Source organism: Odocoileus virginianus, chromosome 9 (assembly GCF_023699985.2).
Source record: "Odocoileus virginianus isolate 20LAN1187 ecotype Illinois chromosome 9, Ovbor_1.2, whole genome shotgun sequence".
Taxonomy (NCBI): domain Eukaryota; kingdom Metazoa; phylum Chordata; class Mammalia; order Artiodactyla; family Cervidae; genus Odocoileus; species Odocoileus virginianus.
In genome coordinates this window covers 30,067,434-30,092,359 of record NC_069682.1, presented here as the reverse complement: position 1 = coordinate 30,092,359, position 24,926 = coordinate 30,067,434, and the positions used below count along the sequence as shown (strand labels likewise).

General features: G+C 40.5%; 1 protein-coding gene across 8 annotated transcripts in view; it reads right to left on the bottom strand.

The window, feature by feature from the left end:
* Nucleotides 1–24,926, bottom strand: part of CACNB2 (calcium voltage-gated channel auxiliary subunit beta 2) — a 409,499-nt gene that overhangs the window by 130,765 nt on the left and 253,808 nt on the right. For 6 of the 8 annotated variants that reach the window (XM_070472126.1, XM_070472127.1, XM_070472125.1 and 3 more), the window contains one exon: nt 4,854–4,973. In XM_070472126.1, coding sequence (XP_070328227.1) covers nt 4,854–4,973 — 120 coding nt within the window. Of the gene's footprint in view, nt 1–4,853; nt 4,974–5,808; nt 6,335–24,926 lie in introns of those variants that run through there. The other 2 variants (XM_020876309.2, XM_020876313.2) reach the window with 1 other exon arrangement.

The following is a 24,926-nucleotide window of genomic DNA, read 5'->3' as shown; positions in this document are numbered from 1 at the left end:
GAGCTTTAAGCCAACTTCTTCACTCTTCTCTTTCACTTTCATCAAGAGGCTCTTTAGTTCTTCTTTGCTTTCTGCCATAAGGGTGGTGTCATCTGCATATCTGAAGTTACTGATATTTCTCCTGGGAATCTTGATTCCAGCTTGTGCTTCTTCCAGCCCAGCATTTCTCATGATGTCCTCTGCATATAAGTTAAATAAGCAGGGTGACAATATACAGCCTTGACGTACTCCTTTTCCTATTTGGAACCAGTCATTGTCCCATGTCCAGTTCTAACTGTTGCCTCCTGACCTGCATACAGAGGCAGGTCAGGTGGTCTGGTAGGCCCATCTCTTTCAGAATTTTCCATAGTTTATTGTGATCCACACAGTCAAAGGCTTTAGCATAGTCAATAAAGCAGAAATAGATGTTTTTCTGGAACTCTCTTGCTTTTTTGATGATCCAGCAGATGTTGGCAATTTGATCTCTGGTTCCTCTGTCTTTTCTAAAACCAGCTTGAACATCTGGAAGTTCACGGTTCACGTATTGCTGAAGCCTGGCTTGGAGAATTTTAAGCATTACTTTACTAGCATGTGAGATGAGTGCAATTGAGTGGTAGTTTGAGCATTCTTTGGCATGGCATTGCCTTTCTTTGGGATTGGAATGAAAACTGAACTTTTCCAGTCCTATCTTAAAGATGGAAACAACCCAAATGTCCACCAACTGATAAATGAGTAAATAAAATGTGATAAATGTATACAATGGAATATTACTTGTCAAGGAAAAGGAATGGAGTGCTGATACATGCGATAACAGGAATAATGCTGAACATGCTACTTAAAGGAAAGTAGCCAATCATGACAGACCTCCTATTGCATGATTCCATTTATATGCAATAACCAGAACCGACAAATCTATGGAGACAGGAAATTGAATAGTGGTTGCCTAGGCCTGAGGTGGGTGGGAAGAACAGCATGTGACTGCTAATTTAGAACATGAGATTTCTTAAGGGGACGATGAAAATGTTCTAAAGTCTACAGTAATGGTTGCAACACTAAATATTCTAAAATCCATGGAATTGTACACTTTTTTTTAATTTACTATTTTAAAGATTTTTTTTTTGATGTGGACCATTTTTAAAGTCTTTACTGACTTGGTTAGAATATTGCTTCTGTTTTATATTTTGTTGTTTTTTGGCCGCAAGGCATGTGGAGTCTTAGCTCTTTGCCAGGGATCAAACCTGTACCCTCTGCACTGAGAGGTGAAGTCAATCACTGGACCACCAGTGAAGTCGCCAAAATGTTACACTTTAAATGAGTGAATTATATCTCAGTAAAGCTGTTCTACTAATGTGGGAATAAATTAAGTTCCTATATTATTTGCCTTTAAGGCAATATCAAAGAGAGCCAGATTAAATAGGGCAGGCTCTTCAAAGTACAGAGAACCTGAACAAGATCAAAATGTGCATGTGGGATCAGAAAAGATCAAGTTAAAGAACAAGGTCATGTGAGTTATTTGCCTCAAAATAAATATTTCATCTGTTCACTGCAGAGTTTACTAGTTTAAGAGAAGCCATAACAAAGCGGTAGTGAAAAGTACTGGGCTTTACGGAAAGCACAGAGGGCCAGGTTATATAATCTTATGTAGGTCAGTTAATTTCAAAAGCTATTTTCTCTAGTTTCATTACTTGTCAATCACCTTATTTCATGGGCGTATTCTTAAGGCAATTAATGGATAATATACTTCATATTTACAGAGTGCCAGGGTCTTAAAACACGACTGAGGCTTATTTCAGGCACTTGCACAGGCTTTTTTTTTTAGTTCATTTGTCTTTATTATGATTCCATGATTGTTTCTGGTTGAAAGATCAGTATTTTTGATACGGCACATACTTATAGCAAGTGATCTGCAGGGTAGGTGAGTTAAAGCACCAAGTTATAAAGAGTTTCTACTTGAAAGATGCTATGATAGGCACAAAATAAATGTAAAAAACATTTGCGTCTTTCAAAATGCTTGGAAAAAGTGCTTAAAACTATCTTAAAAGTAAACAATGATTTCATATATTTTTGAACTTTAAGGTTTCATTTTGAAATAGATCCCACAAAGGCACGATGATATATTGGAGGAGGAAAAGAGATTAAAAATAGCCCAATGAATGACCCATGTATGATCCTTTTTTTGTATACCTTCTTCAAAAATATCAGAATTAAGAAATCAGACCTACCAAACCATGATTTTAACCAAAAGTACACTTAAATCCTACTCTTCGTATCTTCTTTCAGAACATATTCAAATTCTCACTCACTTTAGTGTAACTCATATATTTGAATCCAGAGGTTTAAGATAATTGGCCTAATTTTAAAGAAGAAAAATGAATGTAAGTGGTTTTCATTAAACACAGGATATAGCCCTTCAATTATTTTGCTTTTGTTTTAAATTCTTTTCATTTTCTTTCATCTTCTACTTCTCCTGTAACTATAAATGTTTTAGTCTGTATGACAAGTAACACAAATCCGGCTTGATTAAGGAAAACAGTATGATCCATACTGGGTTGAAAGATACTAAAAAGTTCTGCCATATAACATAGGGAGCCCAACCCGCCTCTGTGATGACCTCTGTGAGATGGAGGGAGTGGGTGGGAGGCTCAAGAGGGTGGGAATATACTTATGGCTGATTCGAGTTGTTCTACGGCAGAAACAAACACAACATTGTAAAGCAATTATTTTCCAATTAGTACAAAAAAAGAAAAAAAAAGTTCTATGCAGCTGTGTCACTGAACTCAGGACTTAGAGCAGTGAGAGACAAAAATGCACCAACAGGTAACTAAGGACTTTGTGGTTGATGAAAAGCAAACCTACAAGACACTGGATTGTATGATGATGTGATATGAGCTGGAGAAACTGTTTAATTTTAGCATGTGAAAAATCACATGAATAAACAAGTGCAAATAGAACATTCTTATTTCTGGAATACAAGTTGTTATTTAGTTTCTTTTTCTTGACTTTTTTTTTTCCTTTGGCACCCTGGTGCAAAATACAGAATGCAGAATTGAGATTCTAAATTGCAGCATATATTAGCTACAAGACAAATTTGGGGCAATTAACTTCATTGGTTGTACATTCATTAATTTCAACTTCATAGTTTTTCTACTGCAGTAGAACATTTACCAAGAAATCTACCCTTTTAATAATTTTTAAATGAAGAGCAGAACTGTTAGCTGTACTCTATTATAGACACAACGGTGTATAGGAGATCTCTAGGACTTATTCATCTTACATAACTGAAACTTTCTATCTGTGGAATCTCCCCATTTCCTCCTCCTCCAGTCCCTGGAAACCACCATTCTGCCCTCTGCTTCTAGGAGTTTGACTACTTTATTATTCTTTTATTTAAAAAAATTTTTTAAATTGGAGGATAGTTGCTTTACAATGTGTTGGTTTCTGCTGTACAACAACGGGAATCAGACACAACTACACACACACACACACACACACACACACACACACCCCTTTTGAGCCTTCCTCCTTGACTACTTTAGATACCTCCTATCAGTGGAATCATAAAGCGTCTGTCCTTCTGTGATCAGCTGATTTCACTTAGCATATGTCCTCCACTAACACCCATATTGTCACATCATAATGTTTTAAATGGTTAACTTCAGCAGAGCAGATATGTTGGTGGCCACAGGGCCACACCTTGCTTTATCAGTTTTCTGCTTCTGCCCTTTATGAGTCCTCTTGCAGTCAAGACTGTCACACCTGGAGATGACTTCCCTGCCCACTGAGGTGAGAACACTGTTTTCATGTCTGGAAGTACTTTTTTTTTTTAAGTCAAGGTCTCCTGGCAGCTCCTCTGCAAACTACTATGGCAGCTGGGCTAGAGGTCATGAATATTACATAAGGGCAGTCCATGCATTCAAACCAGCATCTCCAAGCCATGATTCCCATAGCAACACACAGAGATTTTACTCATCTCAGAGACGAAGCAGCCAGCAGAAGTATTCTAATGTTACCCTGGATTTTTTTTTTTTTTAGCAAGATCAACACTTACTCTTTTTTCAAAGCAGTCATTTTTTTCAAAAGAAAACCAATGACCTCGTTAAAATAGGTTCATTTAAAAATTACGAAGTATCACGCACACCAAGGCCCTTTGAACTTGAACAACAGCAGTCTATGCTTTAGAAATAGCTGCTATTTGAACTACTGCAGGGGAGAAAGAATCCAAACCATGGCAATGTGTGAAATGAAACAGTCTCAGCTAAATTCTGTACTTCTATGTTTCATATCTGGTTTCCAGTCCCCTTCCACTTAATTATTATGGGATGGAGAAGAAAGAGCTCCAAACAGAGGGACATCTTTAATTAATAGAATCCTTCCTTGCTTGATTTTTGAAAAGCATAATGCAATCCATTTTTTTAAATATAAGAAAAATACTATTATAAAACACCTAAGGAGTAAAAGTGAGAGGAAAGGTTGTTCAAGTCGAAGAGAATAAACATCAGCTTGAAGAAAGTTTGTTTTTCTAAGCAGAGAAATGGTTTCCTGATAACAAAACAAAGTAAATCCTTTTCTTATTAGAAGCAGTTTTTCCTCTTTGTATATTCAGGGATCATTTTTCTGCATCTAAATAAACCATCCACCCATGGAAACAAGTTGCTTGGATTATAAAACAACATAAAAGGCAAGACCACTCATATATTACACTGCCTTTTTCTACCGAGGGAAGTCAGTACATTCCACATCTTGTACCTCTTTACAGCCAATCAAGAAAACACGGTAACAGACCAGATGTACATTTCAGAAGGAACTTCCGCAGGTGGCCCACCATGGACTCAGCACAATGGACAAAGAGCTTGGCACAGAAGGAAGGGTTTTACCTTTGCTTTTTCCAACTGGGCCTGGGCCTGTCGCTCTGCTTCTCTGCGCACTGCCTCCCGATCTTCCTCCAAAGAAACATCTGAATCGGATGGACGGCTGGTGTAGGAGTCTGCCGAACCCTGGAGAGGAAAATGGACATTTTAAAAGAGATTCCGTCTATGACGCTGGCCATGGAAAAGTCTCACTGACACGGCAGTTAGCTTCCTAGATTGTGCTGTCCATTCCTGAAAAGAGGAACAAAAATAATCCATTTTGGTGGCAAACCAGCTACATACATCCAGCTTTGGTTTGCAGACCACTCACTAGGAGAGTTACCCCATCCAAGTTATTGATACCCTTCCTTCCCAAATCTTATGGTCCAATTAGGAGCCTTTCTGAAAACCAGAACAAGTTCTCTTATCAATAAACTGACTCTGTGGTGCAGTGCAGTGAAGGACACACACACCGTTTTCAAGGAGAGCTTCAAGAACAGTCCACAGCTACAGTGAGAATTTACAATTAGGAAGAAGATAGGCTAAAAACAAAAACAACAAATATAATGTCAAGGGAGTTATCAACTTGAACTCTCTGACGCCACTACCATAGATGACCCCCTCTTTGATCTTAAGCAGCCTTTGGTACCTCTGTTTTTACCCAATGCCTCCTCTGACAAAACTGGAAGGCAACAGCTGCCAGCTTCCCTCAATCTTTAAGCAACATATCTTTTTCAATCCCTTTAAGTAGATATTTCATCAAAGCTGTCTACGGGAAAACACCTGCCTGGGGGGAGCTCCGAGGGCGATAAACCGCCGCAGAGGAAAAGGAGCTGGAGGATTAGAGGGCTGTCTTCCGCTCCCTCTCTCGCAATCAGCATCATATTACTAATCACAGGAGCCCCAGACAGCCCTCACTTGTACCAACGACAGAAACAACGACAAAATAACGTCTCCCCTCTACGAAAGCCCTGAAGCTTACACAGATATCCGAATTCTTCAGCCTTCCTCCCTTGGCGCGTTTCAGAAGCCTGATCCAGGTGGCCTTCATCAGCCAGACAGCGCCTTTCCCGTCCGCAGCTGCAGCCCCGGGCACCGATCCTCAGCGCGCGCTGAGCCCCGCAGAACCCCTGCTCGGTTCCCATCCATGCTCTGGGCAAACCCCCGCTTCTCCGTCCCTTTCGGCCTCCGGGGCTCTCACTTCCTACCCCGGAGGACTCCAATCCAAAGAGATTCTTATTTTCTCATCCCAGTGGGGAGGGGAAACAAACACTTGGATGCTTTTGATGGCTTTAAAGATAACACTCTAAGCGCATCCAAAGACAGGCATCAATTCGTCCTAAACTTCATGCATCTTATGACCCTCTCATCTTCCCCGCTCTTGCATTGTTAAAAGACATTAGTAGTGCGAGAACCTTAAGGGGGGTGAAAAACCCAACCTAGTGCAAAACGTCTGCGGTGACATTTGCAAGTGCAAAGTTCAAGGCTTATCTTCAGAGATCTGGAGGGGGAGGGCGGAGGACGCGCTCACCGCACTGGGCATGCTCCGCCTGTAGCCTTTTTACGCAGACGCTCACATCACCCGGTTAGTCTGTCAAATTGCCATTTTGCATCTGAAGTGTAAACAGCTGGAAAGGGCTTTTTGATTCTATAGTAACAGGCACCTGGGATGTTTGACATGCTTCTATTTCAGATGAAACGTCTCGAAGATGAAACCTGTACTCGCTCCCTTTTTCCTCTTAACGATCTCTTTCCATTAATCTGCTGCGGAAAGTATATTCTGTGCCATAGGATAATTCATAGATAATAACTATGATATATGATATTGCTGGGCAACCGAAATCAAATCATGCTCATCCATTCTAATATAAAAGCCGCTCTTGATGGCTCCATTTCCTAAACAAAATGCAAGACAGAGATTTGCTCACTGAAACAAGACTTGAAAGTAATAACAGCGCTAAGCAATGAATTTAACGGAGCTCAAAGTGACTTTGAACCGCTTCTCCAACTGAGCAACTATCCTTCCAAATAAAGTCACTGAGATAAATAACCATGTGAATTGCTGTCACAGCAATTAGGAACAAATGTAAGAGCTTGGTTGATTTATTAGCTGGAGTTAATTTTCATAGAACCATTTAGTCCAAACTCATAAATAAACTGACTGAGGCTTGGGAAAGAATTATACTTATTCATTTCCAGTATTAATGGGATTACTTTTTTGAAAGTTTATGAAGAAATACACACTTCCAGGTTTCCTAAAGTAAACATAAAATTCTATCACTGCATTCTAAACTATGTTTTGTTTGGGTGGGGGAGCAATTATTTTGTAAGGTCTCATGCAAATGAAAGAAAGCATTCTTAAGAAAATCTTCCTTACTTTTCCCCTCACTCCCTCCCTCCATCCCACCACCCTCTCCCCATTTTCCCCATCCCTCCCCATCCCTATTCCTTTCATTTCAAGATTAAGATCAATCTTCATGACTTAAATAGAAAATACAGGAGAGGCTTTAGAATAAACACTGTAGATCAAATGCACCCTCACTGTGGTATCATAACATAAATTAATAGATTACTTATATTTTTATCAAGTGAATACAAAATGCATGGGGACAGAGAAAATGCATTGCAATTTTTTGCTTCTTGTAAAATTCACAGGGGGGATAGGAGTTTTTCTACACCAACACACATGCTAGAGTATTCCTAATTTTCTCAGAGGGGTTCCTGTAGCAGGATTGTTTAGTCCCTCAGTCGTGTCTGACTCTTTTGCGACTAAATGGACTGTAGCCCACTAGGTTCCTCTGTCCATGGGATTTTCCACGCAAGAACACTGGAGTGGCTTGCCATTCCCTTCTCCAGGGGCTCTTCCTGATCCAGAGATCGAAGCTGTGTCTCATGCATTGCAGGGTCTTTTTTTTTTTAAAAAACCATGGAGCCATCAGGAATGCCCATAGCAGGACTAGCATAGTAGAAAATTACCAGGAAGCACAGTTATATTCCATAAAGGACATCAGGCCCACCACATGGGCAGGTCACACCTCAGGGAAGATACAGAATTTCTCTTATTAAGAAGCCCATAATGAGAGGAAGAGTGTAACTCACACACACAATTGTGTGTGATCTTGTCCCACTATGAACAAAATAAGATTTTAAAAATCCTTTGCTTATAATCAGATGACGCTTTTAATTACATAGTCATTTTGAGACCCGTTACCAGGTTGAAATAAGTAAGCAGTGTAAAACACCCTCTCCATTGAGTTTTGGCAATGATCTTTTGAATATCTACAACAATATATTAACCTCTGACCACTTTACAACCTGAGCTGTGACTTGAACTGAGGTCCCCATGGCTTGCATTCTTTGAATCTGTGAAGTATACACTTTCAAAACATTTTTCATTATAGAAGTTACATGTATCCATCGTAGAATGAAGAGACACACAAATAACCTCTGCCTGAAATTCACCCACCCAAAAAGCCTCACTATTAAATTGTACTGTAGTTTAGCCTCCAGAGTTCTTGCATTTTCAAAAGTCACCCTCTCAACGTGTGCCTTACAAATTAATCTCCTTCCTTTAGGAAGTGTTGATTTATGCAGTTAGAAGTGGTGTATCTAATTAAGCTTTTGCCTTGGGGACCATAAGGACTTTCTGGGTCATTCTGCCTTCTGTCAGGAAGAGCTGGCAGTCATTTTCGTAAATTCAAATGAGGTTCATCACAAGCTGTACCCCTGATCTCTTGGGTTCCTTCAGTATGTTTAGTTGAACTTTTGTAATATTTGTTCTGGCAGGTACATCTCAGATTTCCTTCTCTACATCTTAATATTCTCACTCCTTATCATACAGTTCCAAAATGCAACATGCACCTAATGTCTAACAATAGCTCATCTGGGATCACTTACTTATCTCCTCAGGACCTTTACTCCAAAAGTGCAGTCTTTGCTTACAGGAAATGTTAATTGGATTAACTGATGCTTCTATTTATTCTTCAGTTTCTGGTGTTTTCCAGTTTATGTCAAATATTTACACACAAAGCATTGCCCTTTTCCTTTAATACATTTTCATGGATTTATAAAGTTGGTTTTTTTCATGCTGCACTCTGCTGTTTCGATCATATATCTGTTTCCATGTCTATTTTCACATTTTTCTTGAGTGCTCTTGTACTTCCTCTTTTAAAGCCAAAAGGGTAAGAGTCATCAGTCTATTGAGGAATGGCTTCTTGGATCCCAACTGGGTCATCCATTCCTGCAGGAAATCTTCACATGAAACCTAAAGCAGTGCTCTTGGGCAAAATCAAATTCCTCATAGTATCCCAAGGTTACCTTGATTGTAGACCAAAGTGCACCCCATCCCAGACACTCAAGATTTCAAATGTACAGGACTCATGTAGAGGACAATGCTAAGTCAGTGGCTTCCCCCTGACCTTATTTGGCAGCAGTACTTTTTGGCATCAGGGACTGGTTTTGTGGAAGGCAAGTTCTCTGTGTTACTGAGGGCGGAATGGTTTGGGGCTGATTCAAGGGCTTTTCCAGTAGCTCAGGTGGTAAAGAATCTGCCTATAATGCAGGAGAACTGGGTTTGATCCCTGGATCGGGAAGATTTCCTGGAAAAGAGAATGGCTATCTACTTCAGTATTCTTGCCCGGAGAATTCCATAGACAGAGGAGCCTTGTGGGCTACAATCCATGGGGTTGCAAACAGTCAGACATAACTGAAGGATTAACACTTTCAAGTGCATTACCTTTATTGTGCACTTTATTCCTATTATTATTATATCAGCTTCACCTCAGATCATCAGGCATTAGATCCTGGAAGCTGGGAACCACTATTCTATGGCATAGGTAGACAAGCCATTTCCTTATTGATCAGGCCCACTTTAAGAAAAAAAAGCAGAATGGGATAGACTTCCAAGGACAAAGACTAAGATGAAAAGTGTTCTGTCTTGTATCATCTGCTTGTCTTGGCTGGGGGAGATGATTCTTTCATTTCTCATATTGTCATTTCTTTTCATAGTTTTAGAAAAACTAACTTTTTCCCTGTGAATTCGTCTGAATGTCTCTAAGAAAATGAATTGCTGACCTCTGCGCTTTGTTGGTTTCTTTAGAAACAAAAACATAAATGGCCTACTGGTAATGAGAGTTCTTGATTCAAAGTTCAAAAATGACACAAGTTATTGAGATAAAGCCCATTTTCATTAATATTGTTTACTTCGGTTTGCCAATGTCACAAAATTACTATTCAAACCCATTCAGTCATGAAAGTCTCAGATGTGACTGGCCTGCCATTTGGCTAAACTTGAAAATAGTATCAGAGGTGATGGTAGTAAATCTATGCAAGTTCATCCCTGTTATGATTAAGTAACAGTTAAAATATTAGCTTCAATTTTCTCAGGAGCACAGGAAATTTGTATACTCTGTGTAAGTTTCATAAGTACTGGTGAAGACATTAATATTTGGCCCCCAAACAAAACAAAACACCAAAACACCCACCACAAGCATTTCAGTTCAGTTCAGTTCAGTCGCTCAGTCATGTCCGACTCTTTGCGACCCCATGAATCGCAGCACGCCAGGCCTCCCTGTCCATCACAAACTCTCGGAGTTTACTCAAACTCATGCCCATCGAGTCGGTGATGCCATCTAGCCATCTCATCCTCTGTCGTCCCCTTCTCCTGCCCCTAATCCCTCCCAGCATCAGGGTCTTTTCCAATAAGTCAACTCTTCGCATGAGGTGGCCAAAGTATTGGAGTTTCAGCTTCAGCATCATTCCTTCCAATGAACACCCAGGACTTATCTCCTCCAGGATGGACTGGTTGGATCTCCTTGCAGTCCGAGGGACTCAATAGCCTTCTCCAACAGTTCAAAAGCATCAATTGTTCAGCGCTCAGCTTTCTTCACAGTCCAACTCTCACATCCATACCTGACCACTGGAAAAACCATAGCCTTGACCAGATGGACCTTTGTTGGCAAAGTAATGTCTCTGCTTTTTAATATGCTGTCTAGGGTGGTCATAACTTTCCTTCCAAGGAGTAAGCGTCTTTTAATCTCATGGCTGCAGTCACCATCTGCAGTGATTTTGGAGCCCCCAAAAATAAAGTCTGACACTGTTTCCACTGTCTCCCCATCTATTTCCCATGAGGTGATGGGACCAGATGCCATGATCTTAGTTTTCTGAATGTTGAGCTTTAAGCCAACTTTTTCACTCTCCTCTTTCACTTTCATCAAGAGGCTTTTTAGTTCCTCTTCACTTTCTGCCATAAGGGTGGTGTCATCTGCATATCTGAGGTTATTGATATTTCTCCTGGCAATCTTAATTCCAGCTTGTGCTTATTCAGTACTTAATACTTTGGGATTAAGTGCTATAACTGTAAGTTAAATGCTAGGAATATGACTTTGTTCCCATCATGGAGCCTGACATTCTAGAGAAGAAGGCCAATTAAAATAATTACCAGAAAAAAAATTACAGTGAGAAAACAGTGAACAGGCTGAGATGCGAGAATGATGGTGGGAAGATACCACTTTAATTGATAAGATGAGACAATCATAACAGGTGATATTTAAACTGAAATACCCCAAAAGATAAAGAAAAAACAAGTCAACCTTGGGATATGCTGGGAAAAGCAATATAGGAGAGGAAATGGCATATTCTAAGGCCCTGAGGACAATGACTGAAGAGCAATCAGGGATGCTAATGTGCTCTTCTGCTGGTATATTTATTTAAGCTCCCTCCTGTTTCTCTCTCTGTAGGTAACACATGTGCAATGTGTATTCTGGGAATCTCTTCATTTATGTGGCATGACCTCGCAGAAAAACTTCTTACACAAGTTTGATTTTCTGAATTAGAAGTGGCATTTAAGTTGTCAGTAAATTCCACAGTATGGGGAAAATCAAGTCTTCTAAGGTTTAAAGGGAGTTCTCTGATTTTCTTCCTTCTAACTTAAGGACTATCTCATAAAGGCTAATGTCAGGATGCTTTTGAGACTCTGCTTGAATTCACATAATATAGAAATCAATTTATTAAGGTTAGATGATGTAGACAAGTGATAATAACAATTGCTAATAAAAAAAGAAATCTTTTGGCCACCCCTTGGGGCATGTGAGAGCTTAGTTCCCCAATCAGGGATCGAACCCATGCCCCCTGCATTGGCAGTGCAGAATGTTAACCAATGGGCCACCAGGGAAGTTCACGTAACTGCTAATTTTGAATGAATGCCTATACTGTACTAGGCACTAAGTGAATTCACCAATATTACATAATTTAATCATTAATTTTTCTCCATTTTTCACTGATGAAAAAACTTCAGCATAGAGAAGCTACCTGAGCAAGGTTACAAAGCTAAAAATTGATGGAGATAGGGGTCAACCTTTAGCAATCTAAATTTAAGTTCCAAACATGCAATCAGTTCAGAAAATTAAAAGCCGGAACAGATCCTTACACGCAATTCATCTGTTAATCAAAAATACGTTTTTAAAAATTTTTTTTAAAGTTGAAGTATAGTTGATTTACAATGTTGTGTTAGTTTCAAGTGTGTAATAAAATGATTCACTTATATATAGTATGTGTGTGTATGTGTGTGTGTGTATATATATATAGGCTTCTCAGGTGGAGCTATGGTAAAGAATCCACCTGCCAATGCAGGAGACAAGAGATGTGGGTTCGATCCCTGGGTCAGGAAGATCCCCTGGAGAAGGGAATGGCAATCCACTTCAGTATTCTTGCCTATAAAATCCTATGGACAGAGGAGCCTGGTGGGCTACATTCCATGGGGTCGCAAAGAGTCAGACATGACTGAGCACACATATGTGGGTATATATTTGTGTGTGTGTGTGTGCATGCATATATATTCTTTTTCAGATTCTTTTCCAATATATGAAAATTCTTTTCAATATACTATAAGATATTGAACATAGTTTCCTGTGCTATAGAAAACATGTTTCTGTCTGCCAGGCACACACATAACCATTTCTAAAGGTCATAATTTGTCATGATGACTTTCAAATTCTTAGCTCTATCTCTGCTGAGCCTGGCACTCTCCCCACTCCCTTTCTCTCCTTCCCTTCTCCCCTCTCTTCCGACACACTCTCCCCCTCCAACTACTCCACACCACACACCTTCACAGATTCTCCAATTTTATCTTCCCAAAGGCACAGTGAAGATGCAATGAAACAGATAATTTCTCATTCATCAATGTAACACGATTTCATGACAATGTGCCTGCTACCCTGAAGTTTTCTTCACTTCAGAGCATCTCAACTGGGAAGCATTCTTTTTGTTACTTATCTACAATGGAAAGTAGATAACTTGGATAGGAAAACAACGGAAGTCAAGAAACTGGCTATTGAAAATTCCCTCTCTTCCCTGAAAACGAACATAAGTTTGGCAAGTTGGTCTTCAGTAGCCTCTCTGGCAGCTACTCTTGTCGGAAGCTGGCTAGAATTCAAGTGTCTCCTGAGTAATCTTTCAGCTCAATGGGAACCATTGCTAGCGGCACTGAAACGAAAATTATTAAAAAGTAGAAATGGTAGGTCCAAGGCTCAGTGATGTGACTTACATATTTTTCAGAGTACATTACATTACAATACATTAAAACACTTACCACTTCTTCGAACCAAGCGTATGATGGCTGTTATGTTTTGTAGAAGAGCTTCTGTCCAATATTTGTAAAATTTGACACTTTCACAAAGAACCATTTTGAGAAAGCTAATATTATGTGGGAATTCTCATATTATTTTGAGTTTTGGATTTCAAGTATAGGATAAGTAATTTCTCTTCATAATTATATTTGTGTGTGTGTGTGTTGGGGTAGTTTTTTAGGCCTATTATATTTACTGATAGTAATAGATGGCAAATGTTTTTCATGCTAATATAACTTCTTTAAAAATTCATTTTTCATTCATGAGAAAGGAAATGAATAGGCAAGAAGCAGAAAAATAGTGGCTTGGGAGAGTTGGACTTTCTCAAAATATTGCTGAAAAAAATCGAATGAGGGAAAAGGAGTGAGTAAACCACTTGTAGGAAATTTGGAGTATAGGAATTCATGACAGGTATGGATACAGCCATAAACTCTGAGTGGACATCACTACTTTTAGTCTTCCTGAGTCTGCTCAGCATACACACATACTATTATTTCCCTTTGCCTAATCAATGTGATACACCACATCAACAAAAGAAAAGACAAAAAACCACATGATTATCTCAATAGATGCAGAAAAAGCATTTGATAAAAGACAACATCTAATCATGATTAAAAACTCTTACCAAATAAAGTGGGTATAGAGGGAACATATCTCAACATAATAAAAGCTATTAATGGCAAACCCAAACCAATCTAATACTCAGTGATGAAAAGCTGAAAGCCTTCCTGCTAAAATCTGGAACAAGACAAGGATGCCCACTCTCACTACTTTTCAGCATAGTATTGGCAGTCCTAGCCACAGCAATCTGATAAGAAAATGAAATAAAAGTGTGTAAACTGGAAGGGAAGAGGAAAAACTGTCATTATATGCAAATGACATGATACTATTATTTCCTTTGCCTAAGAAAACCTCCGTTGAACTCCATTTTCTCTGCCAGTTTCTACCTCATTTTTTTTTCTCTCCTTTGTAGAAAAAAAATGCTCATGCTCATTTCAATTCTTCTCTATGGGTCTTTTTTAAACTTATTCTCTCCCACCACTGCCCTCAAAACTGCTCAAGGCCATCAGCAATAAATGGTTAAATCCAATGGTCAATTCTCAGTGTTCATCTAACTTGGGAGGTTAATATCACTCTCCATCTTTTCAGGGCTTCCCTTGAAGCTTAGTTGGTAAAGAATCTGCCTACAATGCAGGAGACCCGGGTTTGATTCCTGAGTTGGGAAGATCCCCTGGAAAAGGAAATGGCAACCCACTCCTATATTCTTGCCTGGAGAATCCCATGGACCGAAAAGCCTGGCAGGCTACAGTCCATGGGGTCACAAGAGTCAGACATGACTTAGCAACTAACCCCCCGCCATCCTTTCAGGATTCCCAGCTGGCACTAGTGGTAAAGAATCTGCCAGCCAATGCAGGAGACTTGGGTTCAATCCCTGGGCTGGGAAGATTCCCTGGAGAAGGAACTGGCAACCCATTCCAGTATCCTTGCCTGGAGAGTCCTATGGACAGAGAAGCCTGGTAGGCCATGGTTCATAGGGCCATATAGGACATGACTGAAGCAACTTAGCATAGCACCTATCCTATCATTCACTTTCTCAAAGTTGCTTTCCCAAACCACTCTCTTGTGGTCTTTCTCTTACCTACTGGCTGCTCTTTCTGAGTCTCCTTGGTTGGATCACCTCTCCTACAACCTCTTTTTTGCTTCAACCTCACTGAAGCTCCTCATAGGCACCAGGAAAGCTCTCTCCCTAGAGATCTTCACAGTACAATCACCTCCTTTAAGTCTTTTCTCAGCTGAAACCTTTTCTTTTTTTTTTTAATTAGGCCACCAAGGGTCTTAGTTGTGGCACATGGGATCTTTCCTTTAAGCACACAGACTCTGAAGTTGTGACATGCAGGCTCCAGAGCGTGCGGGCTTCAGTAGTTGTGGCACACGGGCTCTCTAGTTGTGGTGTGCCGGCTTAATTGGGGGAGGCATGTGGGATCCTAGTTCCCCAACTAGGGATTGAACCCATGTCCTCTGCATTGCAAGGCAGATTCTTAATCACTGGACCAACAGGGAAGTCTCGAGGCCTTCTGAATGAGGACTTTCCTAACCATCCTATTTAAAATTGCAATCCCCAAAGCCCTCCAGCATCTCTACTCTCCTTTAACCCGTTTTACTTTTTAAAAATGGAGCTTTCTGTGGTACATATACACCATGGAATACTACTCAGCCATTAAAAAGAATTCATTTGAATCAGTTCTAATGAGATGGATGAAACTGGAGCCCATTATACAGAGCGAAGTAAGCCAGAAAGATAAAGACCATTACAATATACTAACACATATATATGGACTTTAGAAAGATGGTAACGATAACCCTATATGCAAAACAGAAAAAGAGACTCAGATGTATGGAACAGACTTGTGGACTCTGGGAGAAGGAGAGGGTGGGATGTTTCAGGAGAACAGCATTGAAACATGTATATTATCTAGGGTGAAACGGATAACCAGCTCAGGTTGGGTACATGAGACAAGTGCTCGGGCCTGGTGCACTGGGAAGACCCAGAGGGATCGGGTGGAGAGGGAGGTGGGAGGGGGGACTGGGATGGGGAATACATGTAAATCCAGGGCTAATTCATATCAATGTATAACAAAAACTACTGCAATGATGTAAAGTAATTAGCCTCCAACTAAAAAAAAATTAAAAAAAAAAAAATGGAGCTTTCACCTTCTAATATACAATGTAGTTTAATTATGTCTATTGTTTAGTGTCTCTCTCCCTCCACTAGAATATAACATCCATGAATGCATAGATCTTTTTTCCTGTTTAATTTACTCATTTATCCCAAGTGCTCAGAACAGTGCCTGGCACAAAACACATGCTTTATAAACATGTGTTAAATGTGACTAGGGTTACCAGAGAAAGAGAGCCTTTTCTTTCTCACATCCTAGATCTTGAAGCTCTTCTGCTGTATGAGGGCCTCCTTGGCATTCCTAAACATTTCCAAATACCCTTAAAACATTCCTAAATATTCTCATGTCTTTTCCTTACTACTGGGTTGGTTAAAAAATCTGTTCGAGTTTTTCCCATAAGAACAAACTTTTTGGCCAACCCTCCCCCCCCACCCCCGCCAAAAAAACCCACACCCACAGCAATCTTACTGACTCATAGTTAATGGCAATAAATATTTGCTATGATGAGTAGAAGAATAAAACAAAAACTTCAGCCTGAAGATATACTTGGTATTTTATCATAAACCTCAATAAATACCAAGTTCATTAACTTAGTGTAAATGTCAACTCTAAGTCAGTAGATTAAATAAACATGTTCCATAACAAGCAAACTACTAAAAAGAGAAGACATTATGCTTAAAATTTATATAGCTTCCTTCTTCCAAGGAAAGTAAGAGAGACTTTACATTCTGAAAATGTGATTAACACTTACTTTCTATGAAGCTTCTTTTTCCATTAATTGCCCTCCTTCATTCCAGGGACTTATATTTCCAATCCTAAAACTGCTAATGACTCATTGTGTAGCCACAGGCAAGTTATGTAAATACTCCTCAGACTCACTGTCCCCCGGGCAATCTGAGTACAGTAAGTCAAAGCTACCAGAAAGAATATTCTTGAGAATTTTCTTACAGATGGTTGAATATACATTGTAAATATGACATATTCTATGACTGTTTACAGACTGTTACTTCTCATACACTACCCCTGCCAGTCCTAGGAGGATAGAGTTTAAATTCACAGCAGAAAAAAGCGTGACTATACATATAACTTCTAGTAAGATGGAATGTTTTAAAAAAATCAAGCCAGCACAGGAAAAAGATATTTCTTCAAGCAAATTTGGAACATATATTTAAAAGGAATTCAACTAATAGCTGGACAAATAAACAACTCTGGAACATCTTCACAGGCTCTCTACTACTAAATAAAGGTCACATCAAAAGACGGCATGTCCAGCTGTGAGCCTTTTCTTGAGTGGCAGAACCATCAGACAGTGAATCTTGGCTCCTGCCTTCTAGGGAAAATTCGCCAAGGTGACCATGAACCATCAATCCGTAGACATTCAAGGACAGTCAGCACATGTATCCTCCAGGGAATCACAGAGCGGTGAAAGGGACAGGGCTTCAGTCCTGAAAGATTTTCCCCTCTAAAATTTTCTGTGCATACAGCAGTTATTCTTATTGGTACAAAACACAGTAAGAGGACAACAGACAAAGGATATGGATACAAGATCACCAAAAAATCAGCTAGTCATAAGCATCTGGAAAAAGTGTTCAGCATCACTAAATTAAGATGCATTTCCTTATTAAATGTGTACTGTTGCCAAAATACCAATTCATAGTGTTATGAGGAGACACTACAACCAACACTTTCACATCCTGTTGATAGTCTGTTTTACTTTCAGTTCAGTTCAGTTCAGTCGCTCAGTCGTGTCTGACTCTTTGTGACCCCATGGATCGCAGCACACCAGGCATCCCTGTCCATCACCATCTTCCGGAGTCCACCCCAACCCATGTCCATCGAGTCGGTGATGCCATCCAACCATCTCATCCTCTGTCGTCCCCTTCTCCTCCTGCCCTCAATCTTTCTCAGCATCAGGGTCTTTTTGAATCAGTCAATTCTTCCCATCAGGTGGCCAAAGTACTGGAGTTTCAGCTTCAACATCAGTCCTTGCAATGAACACCCAGAACTGATCTCCTTTAGGATGGACTGGCTGGATCTCCTTGCAGTCCAAGGGACTCTCAAGAGTCTTCTCCAACATCACAGCTCAAAAGCATAAAGTTTTTGGTGCTCAGCTTTCTTCACAGTCCAACTCTCACATCCATACATGACCACTGGAAAAAACATAGCCTTGACTAGATGGACCTTTGCTGGCAAAGTAATGTCTCTGCTTTTTAATATGCTGTCTAGGTTGGTCATCGGAGAAGGCAATGGCAACCCACTCCAGTACTCTTGCCTGGAAAATCCCATGGGCAGAGGAGCCTGGTGGGCTGCAGTCCATGGGGTCGAGAAGAGTCGGACACGACTGAGTGACTTCACTTTCACGCATTGGAGAAGGAAATGGCAACCCACTCCAGTGTTCTTGCCTAGAGAATCCCAGGGACAGCAAAGCCTGGTGGGCTGCCGTCTACGGCGCTGCACAGAGTCGGACACGACTGAAGCGACTTAGCAGCAGCAGGTTGGTCATAAGTTTCCTTCCAAGGAGTAAGCGTCTTTTAATTTCATTGCTACAATCACCATTGATATTTCTCCCGGCAATCTTGATTCCAGCTTGTGCTTCCTCCAGCCCAGTGTTTCTCATGATATACTCTGCATATAAGTTAAATAAGCAGGGTGACAATATACAGCCTTGACATACTCCTTTTCCTATTTGGAACCAGTCTTTGTTCCATGTCCAGTTCTAACTGTTGCTTCCTGACCTGCATACAGGTTTCTCAAGAGGCAGGTCAGGTGGTCTGGTATTCTCATCTCTTTCAGAATTTTCCACAGTTTATTGTGATCCACACAGTCAAAGGCTTTGGCATAGTCAATCAAGCAGAAATAGATGTTTTTCTGGAACTCTCTTGCTTTTTTGATGATCCATCAGATGTTGGCAATTTGATCTCTGGTTCCTCTGTCTTTTCTAAAACCAGCTTGAACATCTGGAAGCTCATGGTTGGCATATTGCTGAAGCCTGGCTTGGAGAATTTTAAGCATTACTTTACTAGCGTGGGAGATGAGTGAAAGTGTGCGGTAGCTTGAGTATTCTTTGGTGTTGCCTTTCTTTGGGATTGGAATGAAAACTGACCTTTTCCAGTCCTGTGGCCACTGCTGAGTTTTCCAAATTTGCTGGCATATTGTGTGCAGCACTTTCACAGCATCGTCTTTAAGGATTTGAAATAGCTCAACTGGAATTCCATCATCTCCACTAGCTTTGTTCGTAGTGTTGCTTTCTAAGGCCCACTTGACTTCACATTCCAGGCTGTCTGGCTCTAGGTGAGTGATCACACCATCATGATTATCTGGGTCGTGAAGATCTTTTTTGCACAGTTCTTCTGTGTATTCTTGCCACCTCTTCTTAGTATCTTCTGCTTCGGTTAGGTCCCTACCATTTCTGTTCTTTATTGAGCCCATCTTTGCATGAAATTCTCCCTTGGTATCTCTAATTTTCTTGTAGAGATCTCTAGTCTTTCCCATTCTATTGTTTTTGTCTATTTCTTTGCATTGATCGCTGCAGAAGGCTTTATCATCTCTCCTTGCTATTCTTTGGAACTCTGCATTCAAATGGGTGTATCTTTCCTTCTCTCCTTTGCTTTTCGCTTCCCTTCTTTTCACAGCTATTTGTAAGGCCTCCTCAGACAGCCATTTTGCTTTTTTGCATTTCTTTTTCTTGGGGATGGTCTTGATTCCTGTCTCCTGTACAATGTCATGAACCTCCAGCCATAGTTCTTCAGGCACTCTGTCTATCAGATCTAGTCCCTTAAATCTATTTCTCACTTCCACTGTATAGTCATAAGGGATTTGATTTAGGTCATACCTGAATGGTCTAGTGGTTTTCTCCACTTTGTTCAATTTCAGTCTGAATTTGGCAATAAGGAGTTCGTGATCTGAGCCACAGTCAGCTCCTGGTCTTGTTTTTGCTGACTGTACAGAGCTTCTCAGTACAACCCTTTGGGAAAATCATGTTCTTTTGGTTTGTATCTAGATACCTCTCTTGACTAATATGTATCCAGATTAATGATTGTACTTTAAAAATTCTTGGACTTTTCTGGTGGTCCAGTGGTTAAGAATCTGCCTGCCTATGCAGGTGACATGGTTTCGATCCCTGGTCTGGGAGAATCCCACATGCCACGGGGCAATTAAGCCCGTGCGCCACAACTACTGAAGCCCCTGTGCCCTGGAGCCCACGCTCTGCAACAAGAAAGGCCACTGCACAGAATAGCCCCAGCTTGCTGCAACTAGAGAAAAGCCTGCGCCCAGCAACGAAGACCCAGTGCAGCCAAAAATAACTAAAATAATCAATTAATAAAAAAAGAATAAAATTTCTTAAACTATGGTTCATACACTTACATTATGACACTACCTTAATAATGGTTACAAAGGCTAAAAGGCATTATAGGCAAATGTTTGATGATAAGAGTTGGCTAAAAAAATGTAAAGAAATTTTGAAAACCTGAATCATTTCCATAATCATATACATTCATGTATGAAAAATGCTGGGATTACACAAAGATAACAGAAGATAAAGGGGCAGGCTATTATTTTTTTAATTGGGGGAGTTAATTTAAAATTTTTTCTGTAGCATTACCATTTTTCTGACTAGAAGTAAAAACCTCATTCTTGTTGCAAATGAACTGTGCAACAAAACACTCTGAAAATATTTTTGGTGTTGCAAAAAGAGAGTTTGCAGATATACAGTGTCCCTAATTTGTTGAGTTAACCTTGAAAGTTTTTTGCATGTGGGGAAGCAAAGAAAACTTGAGATCTTCTGAAAAACTCTTGATGCACATTACCGAAAAAGAAATAGAGTAATTGTTGATGTGGGAATTATATCAGGTAAGAAACAATAATGAAAAGAAAAGTACTTTGGCATGAAATGTTAACATTTTAAAGTATTACATTTCTCTGTAGACAATGTGTTAATTACTTGAAGTTTCCATTGAAACACTGGGCTTGTTTCATATGACTGCTTAAATAATTTTGTGGTACTAGGTGAGATACTGAAGCAGGCCAAATACTCAGTAATTTGGTAATTCATTATTAATATACTGCTCTCAAAGCCTAACCTTCCAGAAAGATACGACTTTGGTTCAGAGAGATTTAATATTAAAAATAGGCTACACAATCAGGGAGTTGGCTGAAAAAGGACTTGGTATGTAGTACTTAGTAATAAAGTATCCTACTGATCCAAAACAGCTACTGCCTCCTTTAAGCAGCTAACCTACCTTCAGGAAGTGATTTAAGAACTAGAGACAATCTGGTTCATACAAATCTATGTTTAAAAATATGCTGCAAATTTCAGATTGATTAGCTGGAGATATGCCATTGGTTCTATTAATATATTATTAATGTTAGAGAATCCAGACTCTATTAAGAGTATTTCAGAAAACATTGGACATAGACAGTTGGTAAAATGCAATTCATGGGACTTCCCTGGTAGTCCAGTGGTTAAGAATCCACGTACCAATACAGGGAACAGGGGTTCAATCCCTAGTCTGGGAAAATCCCACATGCCTCAGAGCAGCTGAATGCAAGCGCGACAGCTACTGAAGGCAGACTGCCTAGAGCCTGTGCTCTGCAACAAGAGAAGCCAGGGTGGTGAGAAGCCCACACTGCAACCAAGAGTAGCCCTCACTCACTGCAACTAGATGAATCATGAGCACAGCACTGAAGACCCAGCACAACCAAAACATTTTTCAAAAAGGCAATTTATATATTTCATTTTCCACAAATAAGAAAGCATTTTTTAACTGCAAATATTTAATACATGATGCCATAGGCTGAATGCTTGCATTCCCGCCCCTCCCCCCCCCCCCTCCAAGTTCATATGTTGACACTGGATCCCCAAGGTGATGGTATTAGGAGAGAGGGCTTTGGGATGGTAAATAGATCATGAGCGGGAACCCTCACGATGGGATTACTGCCCTTGTGAAAAGACCCCAGAAAGCTCCCTTGTCCCCACTACCAAGTGAGGACTTGGTGACAAGATGGCCATTTATGAACCAGGAACTAGACTCTGCCAGTGCCTTGATCTCAGGCTTCCAGTCTGCAGAACTGTTAGATATTTCTGTTGTTTATAAGCCACTCAGTCTCTGATATTTTGAAACAGCAGCCTGAATGGACCAAAACAAATGAAAATGCATGCTTTGCTTTAAGTTCAAAAGTATAATGAATTTAAATGATAATAAAACTTCCATCAGGCAGGGGGAAACACGGCTTGACAGTTTGGGAGGAAGACAGTTTGGTAAAGATTAGGGAAGACTTGGTGACTTCAGGCCATGTCTGCTGACCTTTGCCCTTTGGCCTGGTGATACTGTTCCACAGATGCTACAGCATGCTTATGTCACATGCTAGAGGCTTCCACTGTGAAAACAGACACTAACCTCGTGCACTCCAAACCAAAGATACACCTATGTCTTCCACTTCATTTAAATAACAATCATTTAATATAATACCTCAGAAAACTAAATATGATCTCCCTTCTCCCAACATCCACATACATTAGAATCTAATGTCCATGAGAAGGGCAGGGATTTTTTTTTTTTTTTCACCTCTGTATCCTCAACAGCAGTGTGTATGATACAGACGGGAAGCTGGGACCTTTTACTGCAGTGCTTTTACCTGGACAAATGTCTCCTTGAGCCACAAAATACAAAGAAACTATGGTGTGTGCATGCTGAGTTGTGTCTGACTCTTTTGCACTCCATGGACTATAGCCCGCCAGGCTCCTCTGTCCATGGGATTTTCCAGGCAAGAGTACTGGAGTGGGTTGCCATTTCCTACTCTAAGGGGTCTTCCCGACTCAAGGATTGAACCCACGTCTCTTGCATCTCCAGCATTGGCAGGTGGATTCTTTACCACCAGTGCCACCTAGAAAGCCCAAAGAAACTGTAAGGGACTACAGATAACCATGTACTTTTGCAGTTAGGACAAATTATAGACAACAAGATCCAAAAAGACCAAAAATCCAAATGCCATTTCTGAAGAGCTGTGAGCAAAAGCAGAGTCTTGGGGGAAAAAAAAGCAGGCTACTGCTCATGCCCCCTGCATACTCCACCACCTAATGGGTGGGCAAACTGCCTAAGCTACCCCTCCAGCCTGACTCCTGGACACATCCCTACCCCCAGGCCATATAATGAACCAGTTCACTCCTGCCTCAAGGACCGAATGGTCAGGGGAACCTGTTGTTTGTTCTTGTTCCCCTCTGGTGCAGCAGGGGGCCCCAAGAACGCCTTGTCTAAATTTCCTGTCTGGCCTCTTATCAATCTCTATTGATTAAGGAGGCCAAGAACCCTGGCTGGTAATATATACATCTGAGAAGAAGGCAAGACTGGTGGGGGCGGTGGGTGGGGGAGTCTTGACATTCTAGTGAGGGAGACATATATGACAGAGGCGAATAATACCACAGTTATTTCATGACTACCATATCATACGAGGGTGGTCTCCAGGGTCTCGGCACCAGAGACCCTGGAATTCTCTGGCCACATGGTCATGAGCCTGTTTCTCAGGACTGCGTGGGCCTCTTTTCATATTGCTCCTTCTCAGAATACATCTCTCCACCTGTGTGCAGACTCTTAGACTCAGGTCTGCTGAGTGGGGGGTGATGAATAGGGGTTTGAATGTACAGGCTTGGCTGCTGACTCACACCACACACCTTCATAAAGCCTAATGGGACCTGGGGGCTGTGTGCCAGCTCTCTACCCCCTGCCATGCTCTTGTGTAGAGCTCTGAGGACACTTAAATCCAGATCTGCCTTCCCAGTCATTATAAAGGTATACACTCCACTGGTCTGCCATTGATCTTCCTGCCAACAAGGACCGAGGTCCTCCTCTCCCCACATGGAGAAGGGTCTTACCACAATGCCAGGGACTTTCTCTGTTAATATTTGGAGCTTCTGCTCCTGACTGATGAGCTGGCACCCATCTTGGTACTTATCAGGCACTTGATAAGTTATTTTGGGTAAATGAATACAGTGTGTGTCTATCATATCAAACTGTGTAATACAGGGTGCTACATAGGTACAAAGATAACTTCTGCGACCTTGTAGGTGTTCCATGGATCGTTTAGCCAATAAGATAGCTTCTATATTTCTTCCCAATGGGGCATCTAATTATGGGTAAAACAGTACCTGTGCCATTCAATGGTCTCAGAAAACACAGAGGAAAGACACCACGCAAACTCAACAAGAAATCTTCAGTACAGAGAAAGAGAAAACCTCAGTAAGTGGAGAGGAAAACAGTTCCCGGGGTGACTGGCATTTGCAAAGCCAATCAAAAGAGACAATTATTCTGAAAAAATCTGGCAACATTTGGATGATGCTACAAGATAGGAGATCCAGACTGAGCCTGGAAATGGTCCTTTTCCTTTCCTTTTCTTTTCTCTCTCTCTTCCTTCATTCCCTCCCTCATTTTTCCTTTTCCTAAGAATTTTAGGCTTCTTTAATAAACTGAGAAACACAAATTAATATCAGAGCACTACTGTATATTGTTTATAAATATAAAATTTTTTTGTGGACAATTTAACTTATATGCAGAGTACATCATGCAAAATGCTGGACTGGCTGAATCACAAGCTGGAATCAAGATTGTTAGGAGAAATATCAACAACTTCAGATATGCAGCAGATGATACCACTCTAACGGCAGAAAGTGAAGAACTAAAGAGCTTCTTGATGAGGGTGAAAGAGTAGAGTGAAAAAGCTGGCTTGAAACAACATTAAAAATCTAAGATCATGGCATCCGGTCTCATCACTTTATGGCAAATGGAAGGGGAGAAAGTGGAAAT